Here is a 13149-nt window from a genome sequence, read left to right on the forward strand (position 1 = left end):
AATATGCCAGCCATTCATTGTACAGTACATTTTTAGGACCTGATTTCATGACAACAATATTAACTTTTACAGAACTTTATTTATTATGCTGTCATCACTTCTGAAATGCATGATGCACAACGTTTACAACCCAAAGCGTGAACTATTAATTAAAATATATCATGCAATATTACCATATTACTTACACACCATACTACAGCGTTAAACTACTACACTACATTCTGAGCAGCAACTTTTAAAGACATCTGCACCTGTCTAATCACTAGTTTCTCTCTTACTGTAGGCTGGTTAGAAGGGCGCTCGATGGGGATGGCAAAGGCTCCGCAGGCGGCGCAGAGCGTGGCTTTCCCCGGCCTCTTGACGTCACCGTGTAGCTGCCACCACGCGGGAGGGGCGCCAGAGAGGGTGGTGTGAAGGGGGTGTAGGACGTGCGCTCATTGCCGGGCGCTGGAGGTGAAGAGTGTGTGCGCAGCGGGGGGGGCGGGGGGAAGGAGGTGGTGGAGGAGGAGCCTGTGGCAGCCCGGCCCCGCGCTCGGGAGCGGGGCTTTCTCGCAGTCTGCCGTGGCGCCTCTCCCAAGCAGTGCAGGATGCAGGCACCTTGAGCCCAGCGACACGCGCAAACGCCGCTGGAGGCTTCTGCTCAGCACATCTCCCCGATCCAGCCCTCTTCACAGGGAGGCAGACACAGTGAGCGGTCGGATCTACAGTATACAATGTAGAATGATCCCTGCTCCGAGATTCAAGCGGCAGCCCTTCCTCTGGCAGATGAGTGCAGAGCCTCCTCCGTGGATTTGGATGGTCCCAGCCGCATCTGGTCTCCTTCGGATAGGTGGGGTGCCCCCTCCTTTTATTGTGTCTTCCCCACACCCACCTCCTTTGCTCCAGGGTGTTCCTGGCTGGCAAGTTCCCTGTGATCCTTTCTTGCCTTTGATGTCGGTGCCCTCTGCACCAGATCCTGTTCTGCATCAGTATCCTTTGCCAAATGGACAGGTGAGTGCACTTAGCTTCTTTTGAGCCTTTTATGAAGCTTTTTGGTGATTTATAATAAAAATATTGAAGGAAAAAATCTGGAGTTTAGCACCTGCAGTTTCTAATACCACCTGCCAGTAGTAAGTTTCGGGTTTCGTAACTGTTCAGATGGAAACCCTGGAGTCTAAAGAAGTTCACCCCCCCCCCCCCCCCCCCCCCCCCCCCCCCCCCCCGCTTAGTATTTCCTGCAATATTCTCGTTTGTTCTGAAGTTAGTCCTCAGGACGTTTTCTCACCAGAGAATTCTGTACAGTACCTGAATGTGTGTTATCAATAATATCTGATGGTACTTTATATATGAGATTCGGCAGCCGTATAAATAATTGCCGTGGAAATCGATAGGTGTGGAATCACATTCGCTTGGAGGTTACAGAATAACCAACTAAAAATGTGTTGACCAGTTGGGGGATGTCTAAGGGTCCGGCTGATTGGAGTGTTCCTTAGCAGCACTCACAAAACGGGGTTTTCCCCTGAGAAATCGTACAAAGAAATGCGTTTGATAGAAGTCCGGCGTAGAAGGGATAGAGGCTGAATTTGCCTGATGCTCTTAGAAGAAGATGTCAGTGATTAGGCTGAACAGTAAACTGAAGACTCAGATTTGCAATTTGATCCTTTTCAGAGACATTAATTTTCTTGTACAAGCTGTCACATCATATATTAAGCTCATTATCAAAGATTAAATAAACATCAGACATCATGTTTAGCTAAATTAGCAAAACACCCCAAGCAAGATTAATCTTATTAAATCATTGTCCCAGTTTAATGTCAGTGGATAACTGTATACTGTCTTACCTATTGGAAAACCAGACGTTTATAAATGGAATTTTACTATAATTAAAATTAAAGTGTCTGTTTAGGTAGCTGTGATTTTTTTTTTTTATATTGTCATGTCAGGAAGTTTCCACTAGAGGTATTTATTGTCAAAGAACTCCATTTTTCTTTTCTTTTTACAAACCTGCAAGAGAATAGTATGCAATGAATGAAAGTGTGGCAAAGAATTTGGGCTTAGATCAGGGTTATATTAAAATGCTTTTATTTTTGCCAAGGAAAAACCAGAATTGCATGAAATGAAAAGTGCAAGGATATCAAATCCAATATTATTTTAGAATGTTTTCCTCCCAGAAAGATATTATTATGCTGTAAAGCTTGTTCAGCAATACTACAGCTCTTCATAGCTCTTTTCTTTTTGACTTCCTAGCAAGCATTTTAATACAACTGCACTTCTGAAACTGAATCAGGCATGCCCTTTCTGTTTTATTATTATTATCTATCACCTTCCTTTAGCAAACTTTGTGCCCATTGTGCTTTGTTTTATTTTTGTCAGTTATTGTCAACAGTTTTCTGTTTGCAGTACTTCTTGGCTTGGACTAAAAGTTATACTGTTTTGAACCTAGTATTACAAACATTATGCCACATATTTTTGACATGGTTACAAATTGTGGCTAGAGTTATGGAAAGGCAAGAATATTATTATTCTTAAACATCCCTCTCTAAATAAATCGTGCAGCTACTATTCTTTGTTTTTACATGGTTTATCTGGCAGGATTTAGACACAGCATCCCAGTTTGCTCTACTGCATGTTAATACTGGATTTCATGTTTAGAACTGAGCTTTTCCCCTAGAAATATAGTAATTCACTCTTGAATGGCACAGAATTTACATGCAATTTTATACAACCCTCATATGTTATCTTTCCCAAATCTTTATCTAAGATATAAGATATATGTATATTACATGATTGGCAACTTCATAGAACATTAAGATTTGATCACTATCTTGAGTGCCTGTGATGTAGCATTACTATATCGGTAAAGCCAAAGCCATTAAAATATTTTCAGTACAATGTGTCTGAATACAAATAAGGCTATGCACCTATTAACCCACAAACAAGGAATTTGCTGAAATAGAATCAGATTTGGGTTATAATTCTCATATGGTCTAAGTGCTAGACATGGAATGAATCACAATGACAGAAAAAAGGAAGAAGAAAGAAAAAAAAAAAACATTTGTATGATTTTGCATTCACCCAGAATCAGTAGACACTGTAGGATATAAAAACAAATCATTAGCCTTGTCAAACTGCAAGAGAAAAGAGAACAAAAAACAAAGCAATAGATCCCAGAAAGCTGACATGCATGTGCTTTGGTGTCTACTGATTTGGAGACAAATCTTATGAATGCCATTTTTCTTTTCTTCTTTTTCTGTCATGCTGATTCACTCCAAATCCAGCCTGTAGACCACATGAGAGCAAAATCCCAAATCTGTTTATATTCCAATACTGTGTCAGCATTTGAGCAGGATTTTGCTGTTTTTCTAATTATTTGTTTCACATTCAACTGACTGCAAAAGGCATTCTTAGGTGGCATATTTTTGCAAACTTGTATTTTATTAACCTCTCTCAAACAACTTGTGTGTATTAATCATGGTGTGTGCAGTAACTCCTAACATTCACTTAAAAAAAAAATATGCCAGATGCAATCACAGCAACTAAAATATTCACTCACTAAGAGAGATATGAGTCAAAGATAATACTTCCCACATAAAGAGACCCAAACTTGCTTAACAGAATATCCATGCATGGACTAATGAAAAAAATAACAGAAAAAAATAAAACCCATTGAGCAGCTGTGTCAGTGAAAAAGGAGAGGGGAATGATGACTTTGACATAGATTGATGACTGTCAGCAAAAACAATAAAGCAGATCCCAGTAGAAAGATATTTTGCATATTTGTCATTTTTGAGGGCTGTGAGTTTTCCATGACAACAATTAACTGGTATATCCTAACTTCATATTTCAGTGGGTGTTTGGAGTTCATTCTCCAGTTATTGGATTTTCACCTTCGTCAAGTGTGGAATTTGTCCCAGTTTTTCCACACGTACTCACGTCTAATGTTCCACCCCGTGTTGGGAAATGCTGGGGGGGAAAAAGGACACCCAATTGCAAGGTAATCTTAATAATTTGTCAGTGGTAATATTCCTTTATGTTTTTGGCTAGCATAGGTTTCATATTGATGCATGAACTATTTTGACAGTTTTGGAAGTAGTTGAAAAGGTGCCAAGACCAGTTGGTAAATCTCTCCAACAAATGGAGAGGGATTTAATGGAAGAATTTCAGTGACTTTCAGGAAATATTTAAAAAAAAAAGCATATATTTAATGCAGTTTTCCTGAACCTGGTATGCAATTTATTAATCTGTAAAGATATTTTTAATAGAGGTTGTACAAACTTAATCATTTTTCATGTAGTTTATACTCTTTTATTGACATATAATTGAAATACTCTCTTAATCTAAGGATATGAGCTCTCTGAGCCTGTAAACTGGAACACATTTGTTGATAACATATTGCTACCTAATGGTTATAGAATAATTAAACATTAAGTTATGTGAGTATTGATCAATAATATCTACAATATATTTGATATTTGAAAATGCTGATCACTATTTTTTAAAGCAGTACTATGTTTTCAGCACAGTGTATACATTTACGTTTATTGTATTTATAGCTGTTTATTTATATCATGCTCTCTCTCTCTCTCTATATATATATAGATATTTATACATGGAGCATTTCATGTGTGGTAAAAGCCTTAATACCAAGATAACGCATGACGTTTCAAATACTCAGCATTGTATTCTTCCCCAAAAAATCCCAGTGCAATGAGATGATTATCAGACAAATCCATGCAAATTGGCTCATTACTAGGCAAAAACTTTTAGGCATAAACATTTCTAGGAAAAAAAATTCATAGGCCATGTTAATTGATGTATTGTTAGCTACAACTCAATAGCTGTAGCTAACTTTCCTTGGCAGCAAGAAGATGTCAATGTGCGTCCTGATGCTTCCGTAGCTGTCATTTAAAGGGACCGAGTACCCCAAACTGTGTGCCCCCCCCCCCCAAGTATAACAAATCCCTGGTTATCTTGAGAGATCCCTTGCCACCCCCTCCTTGAGGCAGCCAGGGTTTAAAAAATAAAGTTGTTAGTCTCCAGGTGCATGCTCTGCCCTTCACCCAGATCCCATTGCTTTGAAAGAGCCCTCCCCCCAAGCTCAGGATACTCTTTGCCAGCCACTATAATATCTTGTGTAATCATGTGATGGGGCAAAGGTATTATATTGTCAGCCAGTGCCATTTTGAAAATGGCAGTGCCAGGCTCATAGCCCTAATGTGCACTCTGGGCTCCACTGGACCATCAGGCCTATCTTGGTAAGGTCCTAGGGCAGTGCTTCTAATTCTTTCCTGGAGGCACACCTGGCCCATTGGGTTTACAGGAATGCCACTATGAATATGCATGAGGTAGATTTGCATAAATTGAGAGCCAATGTGTATGCAGATCTTTCTCATTCACGTTCATTATGGATGTTCTGAAAACTTGACTGGTTAGGTGTGCCTGCAGGAGAGGGTTAGCAACACTATATTAGCAGGGCTTGGGGGGTGGGGGGTGTAAGCTGTGGGGGGAAGGGTTTTAGGAGGAGGGGATGGGGCCTGTGCTCAGGGACTGGCAACTATTAAAACTTATGTTTTAAACTTTGCCTGCCTCATGGGGTGGCGGGAGGAGGGTAGGACAGGGAATCTTTCTTTGAAGTTTTGCTATTTTTGGGATAGGTCACTATTTGGGCCGTTTGGGTCTTTTAAGAAGATAGTGGCCCTGGGCTGTAGGGCCACCATTGCGCACTGTGAATCAGGGGCACTTTGCTGCAGTATTTTTCCCGGTGGTATTTTACCACTGAGAAAAGTCCTACGGGATTTATAAAGCTGCAGTACCCTCTGTTAGAAATACTACAGCTTAATAAATAGTAGGGATGTGAATCGTTTTTTGACGATTTAAAATATCGTCCGATATATTTTAAATCGTCAAAAATCGTTAGAGGCGATATATAATAGGAATTCCCCCGATTTATCGTCAAAAATCGTAAATCGGGGGAAGGGGGAGGGCGGGAAAACCGGCACACTAAAACAACCCTAAAACCCACCCCGACCCTTTAAAATAAATCCCCCATCCTCCCGAACCCCCCCAAAATGTCTTAAATTACCTGGGGTCCAGTGGGGGGGTCCCGGTGTGATCTTCCACTCTCGGGCCACGGGTGCGTTGATAGAAATGGCGCCGGCGCTACCTTTGCTCTGGTAGCGCCGGCGCCATTTTGGTTCCTGTCCCCCGACGTCACGAGCGTAGGAGATCGCTCCCGGACCCCCGCTGGACCCCCAGGGACTTTTGGCCAGCTTGGGGGGGGCCTCCTGACCCCCACAAGACTTGCCAAAAGTCCAGTGGGGGTCCGGGAACGACCTCCTGCACTCGAATCGTGTTGCCGTATTGCAAAATGGCGCCGGCCATATGGCCATACGGCCGGCGCCATTTCTATCAATGCACCCGTGGCCCGAGAGTGGAAGATCACACCGGGACCCCCCCACTGGACCCCAGGTAATTTAAGACATTTTGGGGGGGTTCGGGAGGGTGGGGGATTTATTTTAAAGGTCGGGGTGGGTTTTAGGGTTGTTTTAGTGTGCCGGTTTTCCCGCCCTCCCCCGATTTACGATTTACACGATATTTTAAAAAACAAAACCGCGACAATCCGATTCCCTCCCCCCCCAGCCAAAATCGATCGTTAAGACGATCGATCACACGATTCACATCTCTAATAAATAGATGCTTAAGTTTGTACATGAGGTGATGTAAGGTGAAGTAACTGCTCTAAGCACTAGGTGACTCCTGGAATAATTAGGTATTGTATAGCATTTAATGACAAATACATAGTTTGGGACTTTACTTAGAAAAACATATTTTGCAGTGGCAAGCAGATGCAGAATTAGATTACAGGATATTTAAGCTTTTAATATTTCCAACAGCTGGGAAGGGCTACTTTCATTGTAATGTAATTTTTGTAAGGATAGTCCATGGCCAGAACTATTTAACTAGTGTGACAAAATGCACATATGTTGCAAAGTCACCCAGTTTAGTACATCATGAATGAAATATGGAAGAGAATAAGCAAATCAGCTTAAGTACCAGTGTACCACACTTTGAAACTTTGAAACTCTATTGCTTATCTTGGACAGGTGTATTTAAACAATACGTTTGCTGTGGACTCAGCATGGATACAACCTGAGGAATCGATAATCTTTCAAGGACATGAAAAACCTCTTTTAATGGCAAACCAAGCAGCTATGACCATATCTAGGCCAACTGCTGCCCCATGGCCTCTTCACACAGTAGTACTGACACCTCAGCCTGCCACAGGTTAGTGGAAAAATCTGAACAGTTTCATAAAACCTGTTGCTGCTTTCATTAAATCATCAGTCGGATTTTTAGATTCTGTACCCTGACACATACAGGACTCTGTACATAGAGCAAAATTAGTTATTCGGAAGAATCCATTTGTGCTTGGAAAGATGAAATGCTTCCTAGAAATAGGGTCACAGATTACTGATAATAATAATAATAATAATCCCGATTTTTAGCCCACATTTACAACCCTGCTCAAGGTGGATTACAGCATCATTAGTAATTCCGGTGCAATAAGCCCCCTTCCCGAAAGAGCTTATAATTTACTTGGGTGCCTGAAGCAATGGGAGATAAAGTGGCTTACCTAAGGTTACAAGGAGTCTCAGTGTGGGAAGTTGTATTTGAGCCCTAGTTTCCCAGGTTTTTAGCTCATTACTCTAACCAGTCCTCTATTCCTTTTTATGTTACTTTCTTTTGCTTACTTTTATTCAGTTACTACAAGACTATTAGTAATATTTTTAAGCTTAAAAGTACCAGAAAGTCAAAAGACTACCTCTCCATAACTGATTATATGAACAACATCAGAATGATCTGGGCAACATAGGAATGGGTTTTTTTTTTCCAGCCCAGCCTACTCTTTTTTTCTCCTTCTCTGTGCAATTACAAAAGTAATCCATACATTAATCTCTAGTAGATCACTTTTTAAACACAGTATTAATTTACTTGTAACTATCATTCAGAAGTTTAAAAGAAAAAATCTTGATTGTAATCATATTTTTGTTTCTTTTATGCTGTCCTAAAGAAAACCTTAATATTAAAGAACTGTATCTTTTATAAGAACAGCAAATAACATGAGCTCCCATTGAAAATTCATTTTACGGAAAAAATCAAAGATGTGCTTGATTTATACTGTCTATACTAAAGCTAACAGGACAGTGTATTGTCAGCCCTTTGTAACATTGCTTATTTGGAAACTAAGGGCCTGATTTATTACTCACTAAGGGCCAGATTTTCAAAAGGTTATGCGTGCTGGGCCTATTTTCAAAAGGCCCGGTGATGCATTCAAAGCCCCAAGACGCGTGTAAGTCCCGGGGCTTGCAAAAAGGGGCGGGGAGGAGGCAGGGCGGTCCGGGGTGGGGCGGAGCAGGGTCAGAGGCTACCAACACAGCGGTCATTTGCTGCTGTGCCGGGGGATCGCGTGCCGGCAGGCGCAACAGAGTAGGCCAATTTTTTTTGGGAGGGTTTAGCTTTGGGCTGGGGGTTGGGGACGTTAGGGGAAGGGAAGGGAAGGTGGGGTGGGGGGTAGGGAAGTTTCCTCCGAGGCCACTCCAATTTCGGAGCGGCCTGGGAGGGAACGGGGGAAGGCAGAGTGGCTCAGCAAGGGCTCGGCGCGGGCAAGGTGCACGATTGTGCACCCCCTTGCACGCGCCGACCCCCAATTTTATAACATGCACGCGCCTGCGCGTCTTAAAATCTACCCCTAAGGCTTGTTCCCCATGCTCTCTCTATGGTAAGAAAAAAGCTTAGTAAAGCAGGCCCTAAATTAAGGCCATGAAATGTTCAGGTTAATAGTTTTGTCTGAGTTCATTTTATAAACTGTGATAAGACCAGTGTTCTTTCAGATAATGATAGCTATCATTGTGACACACATTCATTTCTTTGCTTACTTGCTATTACCTTGTTTGTTCTTACTAACAAAGAATCTTATTTACCCTTAGGCAAGTAAAAAGCTGTAGTCATACTTTACAATAATCTATGTTCTGTTCTTGTTATCATACATTATTGATAAAATTTAGTGCATACATGCTTCTCATTATGGGTTTAGGCCATAACTATGGATGTTTTTAGCATAGCGGCTCAGCTGTTTCGTGTGTAAGATTAACTTTTAACAAAATCTCTTCAAAATATACAGAATGAGATTAAATTTTTGCATTGCATAAATATCCAGTATGGATATCTTGAAAACCTGACCAGCTTGTTTCACTCCAGGACCTTAGCTGCCTATCCCCGATTTATCTTAGTAGATAAAAGTATATTCAAAGGCTCTTCGTGCAGCAGAAGAAATAAATGCTAAAGAACATTTAGGGAGTAATTTTCTACCAGTCTGCCTAAGTTCAAATCCTTCACCAACTTCAGCCTCTGGAATGCCTCCTCTCTTGCCATCATATTGGGTGGGCGTGCTGCATATTGGGCAGGCAGTTTTATGAGAGGCCACTTTTGCAGGTAAAACAAGTGTTTTACTCGTGAAAATGCTTTGAGAATGTCCCTCTTAGAGGGCAATAATGAAATCCCCCTTCCCTGAGTGAAGAAGCATTCCTGGGAATGGAGAGAGAAACCACATGTGTAGGTCTGATTATCTAAATCTATCTGCATAAGTTTCTGATGAAAAACTTACCTGCAGAGAAAGCAGGCACAATCTCTGTGGGTAACTTTGCCTGGGGCAATATTGAAAGCAAAAGCCTATGCAGATTATTGACCTTTTAATGATTCCCTCTTTTTCTCCCACCTCCTATCTCAAGGCAGACAACCAATACACAAACAAACCAAGACACAAAACCAGTCATAGGGAATCCAGAGATGGAAAAAAAAAAAAAAGACTGAAAAACTGAAAACTTAATAACTTTGATTACTCCATTTGTTTGCTGTTCTCAAATCTGTTTTGGTGTCCTCTCCCCCCCCCCCCCCCTCACCCCATTTCCTTCTGGGAAAAAATATATGGTCAATTTTCAAAGTGATCTAGCCAGCTGATAACAAACTTTGCCAACTATACCAAAGGCTTTGAACTATACTAAAGGCTGAGCTGAGAGGTATGAATGTAGCTGTCTAGTTTCATTTCGTTGCTCAATTTCTGGGTGGCCCAGAGGGCAGGGATGGGAAAAGGGGAAAGGGGAAAGAAAGGTAGGCAGCTAGGGCTGATTTGCAGCGATAGCCTCTTACCTCAGTTAGCCAAATCTAGGCCCTACAATAGCAGGCAAAGATCTGGCTGACCTGAGGCTCACCAGTCCATCCCAGCAGCTTTTATGGTCCAGTGTACTAAACAGCAAGGAATTTTGCCAAAGAAGACTGGCACCATGGGAAATTTCTTTTGCAGTGTCAGCTCATTTAAGTAATATGCAAATCTGAAGTGTGGCATTTTTCTTGTGATATAATCCACACAAAACCATGGACTTTATTGCAAATAAACCTAACTACATTGCTTTGAGATGTATTTATATTTTGCAAAAAATGCTGCTTTTGCAATATTTTTGCACATAAATTAGCTAATGTAGCATCGTTAATGAGCTAATTTGGCTTTTCAGCTCATTAGCAATTTAGCTTATATTTTGTGAATGGTTTCACAAATACTAATTTTAATTTTGTGAATGGCTTCACAAATACTAATTTTAACGCACAAAATAGTTTGTGAAGCCATTTGTGGCTTGGTAATTAGTCCCTTTTCTGACTTAAAAAAAACCACAATATTGAAGCTTCCCCGTACTAAAATCTCTTGTTAAGATCCAGCCTGCTATGCTGCCTCCCTGCCACCAGAGTTCCTCATGGAGCTACACCTAATCTTGTTCCAGCATAGTCTCCATGGGCTCATGACTCTGTAAGACTTGGCCTATTTAGCCCAGCTTCTTGCAATACCTGATGCTTTATCATTGTTTACTCGACTCTGTGCTTGGCCCTTTTCTACCTTATATTGCTCTGTGGCCTTCTCAGGCCTTCTGCCTAGCCCTGTGGCCTCTGAACCTTTCAGCTCTGTCTTGCCTAGTCCTGTGAGCTTTGGGCCTTCCAGCTCTGTTTTGCCTAGTCTGGTGGCCTCTGGGTCTTCTAGCTCTGCCTTGCCTAGCCTGCAGCCTCCGGGCTCCTTAGTATTTCTCTGTCTGGCCTTTGTGGCCTATGGACCTTTTGAACTGCTGCCTTTAGGCCTCTGTGTTCCTTGTTCTGTTCTGTCTTGTCCGGTCCTGTCCTTGTCAGTCTTGTCTAGTCTTATCCTTTTCTGGCCTTGTCCTGTCCGTAGTATCCATTCTATTTACTGCGAGTGCCTTTCTTTGTCCCAGTTTGTCCAGCCTGTCTAGCCTAGTTCCACGTGTGCCCAGCCCTTGCCTCAGTCTCTGGTCCCGCATTGCCTCAGTCTCCAGTCCTGCCCTGCCTTCATATCCAGTTCTCAGTCTCAAGCCTGTGTCTCCAAGTTTTAGCCTGCACCTCGATTCTAGCCACAGCCTAACTCCTGCCGGCTGCCAGAACCCAAGGGCTCAACCTGCAGTGGAGGTGGCTGGTACAGGCAGAACATCCTCTCTGCCCTATCTTGAAGACCTGTGCTGCATCTGTGGGGGTCCCCCAGCTCTAGCCAGACCCTCAATTGTGAAACTCTTTTTCTGGAAAGGACACAAGTTCTCTCAGGAAGCTGGATACAAACTGAACCTCATTTTCATTTGGGCCATAAATGGAAGCGTTATTGCAGAACCAGCAACGGTTTGCTTTAATAAGATGACTCTTCTTTCATTGCCCTTTTCTATTTTTTGTATTTTTAATGGAAATTATTTTTCTAATTAAGATGCCCACTCTACTTTTTTTTTTTTACATTAACTGAAGATATATGTTTTTTTCTAATATATCCACTTTTTAATTTAGATTCTCTTTTCTTGAGAAAGTGGGTTTCCTAAATAAATACAATGTGTTTTGAGAAATGTAGATGTAAGGGTCAACAAACAAGTTGTAGGTTCACCCAGACCTCCCATCCAAAAACTACAGCTCATAGACAAGTCCGATTTCACTTGCACAGACAGAGGTAGATCTTCAAAACATACGTGCGCGCGTACTTTTGTTCGCGCTACCGTCGCGAACAAAAGTACAGCAGATTTTATAAGATACACGCGTAGCCGCACGTATCTTATAAAATCTGGGGTCGGCGCGCTCAAGGCTGCGCAAAATCGGCAGCCTGCGAGCGCCGAGCCGCGCAGCCTGCCTCTGTTCCCTCCTAGGCCGCTCCGAAATCGGAGCGGCCTCGGAGGGAACTTTCCTTCCACGTCCCCCCACCTTCCCCTCCCTTCCCCTATCTACCCCACCCCCCAGCCCGACCTAAATCCCCCCCCCTACCTTTGTTGGGCAAGTTACGCCTGCTTGAAGCAGGCGTAACTTGCGCGCGCGCCGCCCCGGCATCTCCCGGCACATGCCGCAGTGCCGGGGGACTTGGGACCGCCCTCCCGGCCCGCCCCCCGAACCGTCGCCACGCCACCGGACCCGCCCCGGACCGCCCCCTACCCCCGGACACGCCCCCGGACATGCCGCCTCCCGCCCCTTTACAAAGCCCCGGGACTTACGCGCGTCCCGGGGCTTTGCGCTCAAGGTTCAAACCAGGGAAGTGCAAGATACAAAACACCCACACAAACAGGAATCACTAAGGGTGTATGTTTTAATAGAATTCATCACTAAAGGATAAGTTACATTTATAGAATGAGTCCTAGACTCAAAACTGCTATAGAATTGACCTGGACATGATAGTGTTCACACTCATTTAACAACTAACCTTGATTAAAAACTATGTTACCGAACCTTATGGCACCTGTGTAAACTGCTAGATTTTAATAGCATTACTTTTTGTGCCTTACTGTAAACTGTTGTGACGGTACCCACCTTAACGACGGTATAGAAAAAGATTAAAATAAATAAATAAATAAATAAATAAATAAATAAAACTGGTAAAACCGGTAATGGCATTGTCACACGTCTTTTAAAATTCCTCCACTTATGCGTGAGAAACAGCATTTGGATGCATAGAAGTGCGTTCACTTAAAATTGCGCGCATATGTGCATGCGTTCACACTATTTTATTATTTATTCACACTATTTTATTATTTATGATATTTTATAACATGCGCGCATATACACACGTATATTATAAAATGGCTGCTTTCC

At 42.3% G+C, this 13149-nt stretch overlaps 1 protein-coding gene across 1 annotated transcript in view; it reads left to right on the forward strand.

The window, feature by feature from the left end:
• The first annotated feature begins 576 nt into the window (after positions 1-576).
• The window catches only part of LOC115096213 (transcription elongation regulator 1-like protein), a 454896-nt gene continuing 442323 nt past the window's right edge, over positions 577-13149 (forward strand). The window contains exons 1-3 of the mRNA XM_029610724.1: positions 577-990; positions 3827-3973; positions 7083-7263. Of these exons, the coding sequence (XP_029466584.1) occupies positions 721-990; positions 3827-3973; positions 7083-7263 (598 nt within the window). The 5' untranslated portion in view covers positions 577-720. The remainder of the gene's footprint in view (positions 991-3826; positions 3974-7082; positions 7264-13149) is intronic.

This window comes from Rhinatrema bivittatum, chromosome 7 (assembly GCF_901001135.1).
Source record: "Rhinatrema bivittatum chromosome 7, aRhiBiv1.1, whole genome shotgun sequence".
Taxonomy (NCBI): domain Eukaryota; kingdom Metazoa; phylum Chordata; class Amphibia; order Gymnophiona; family Rhinatrematidae; genus Rhinatrema; species Rhinatrema bivittatum.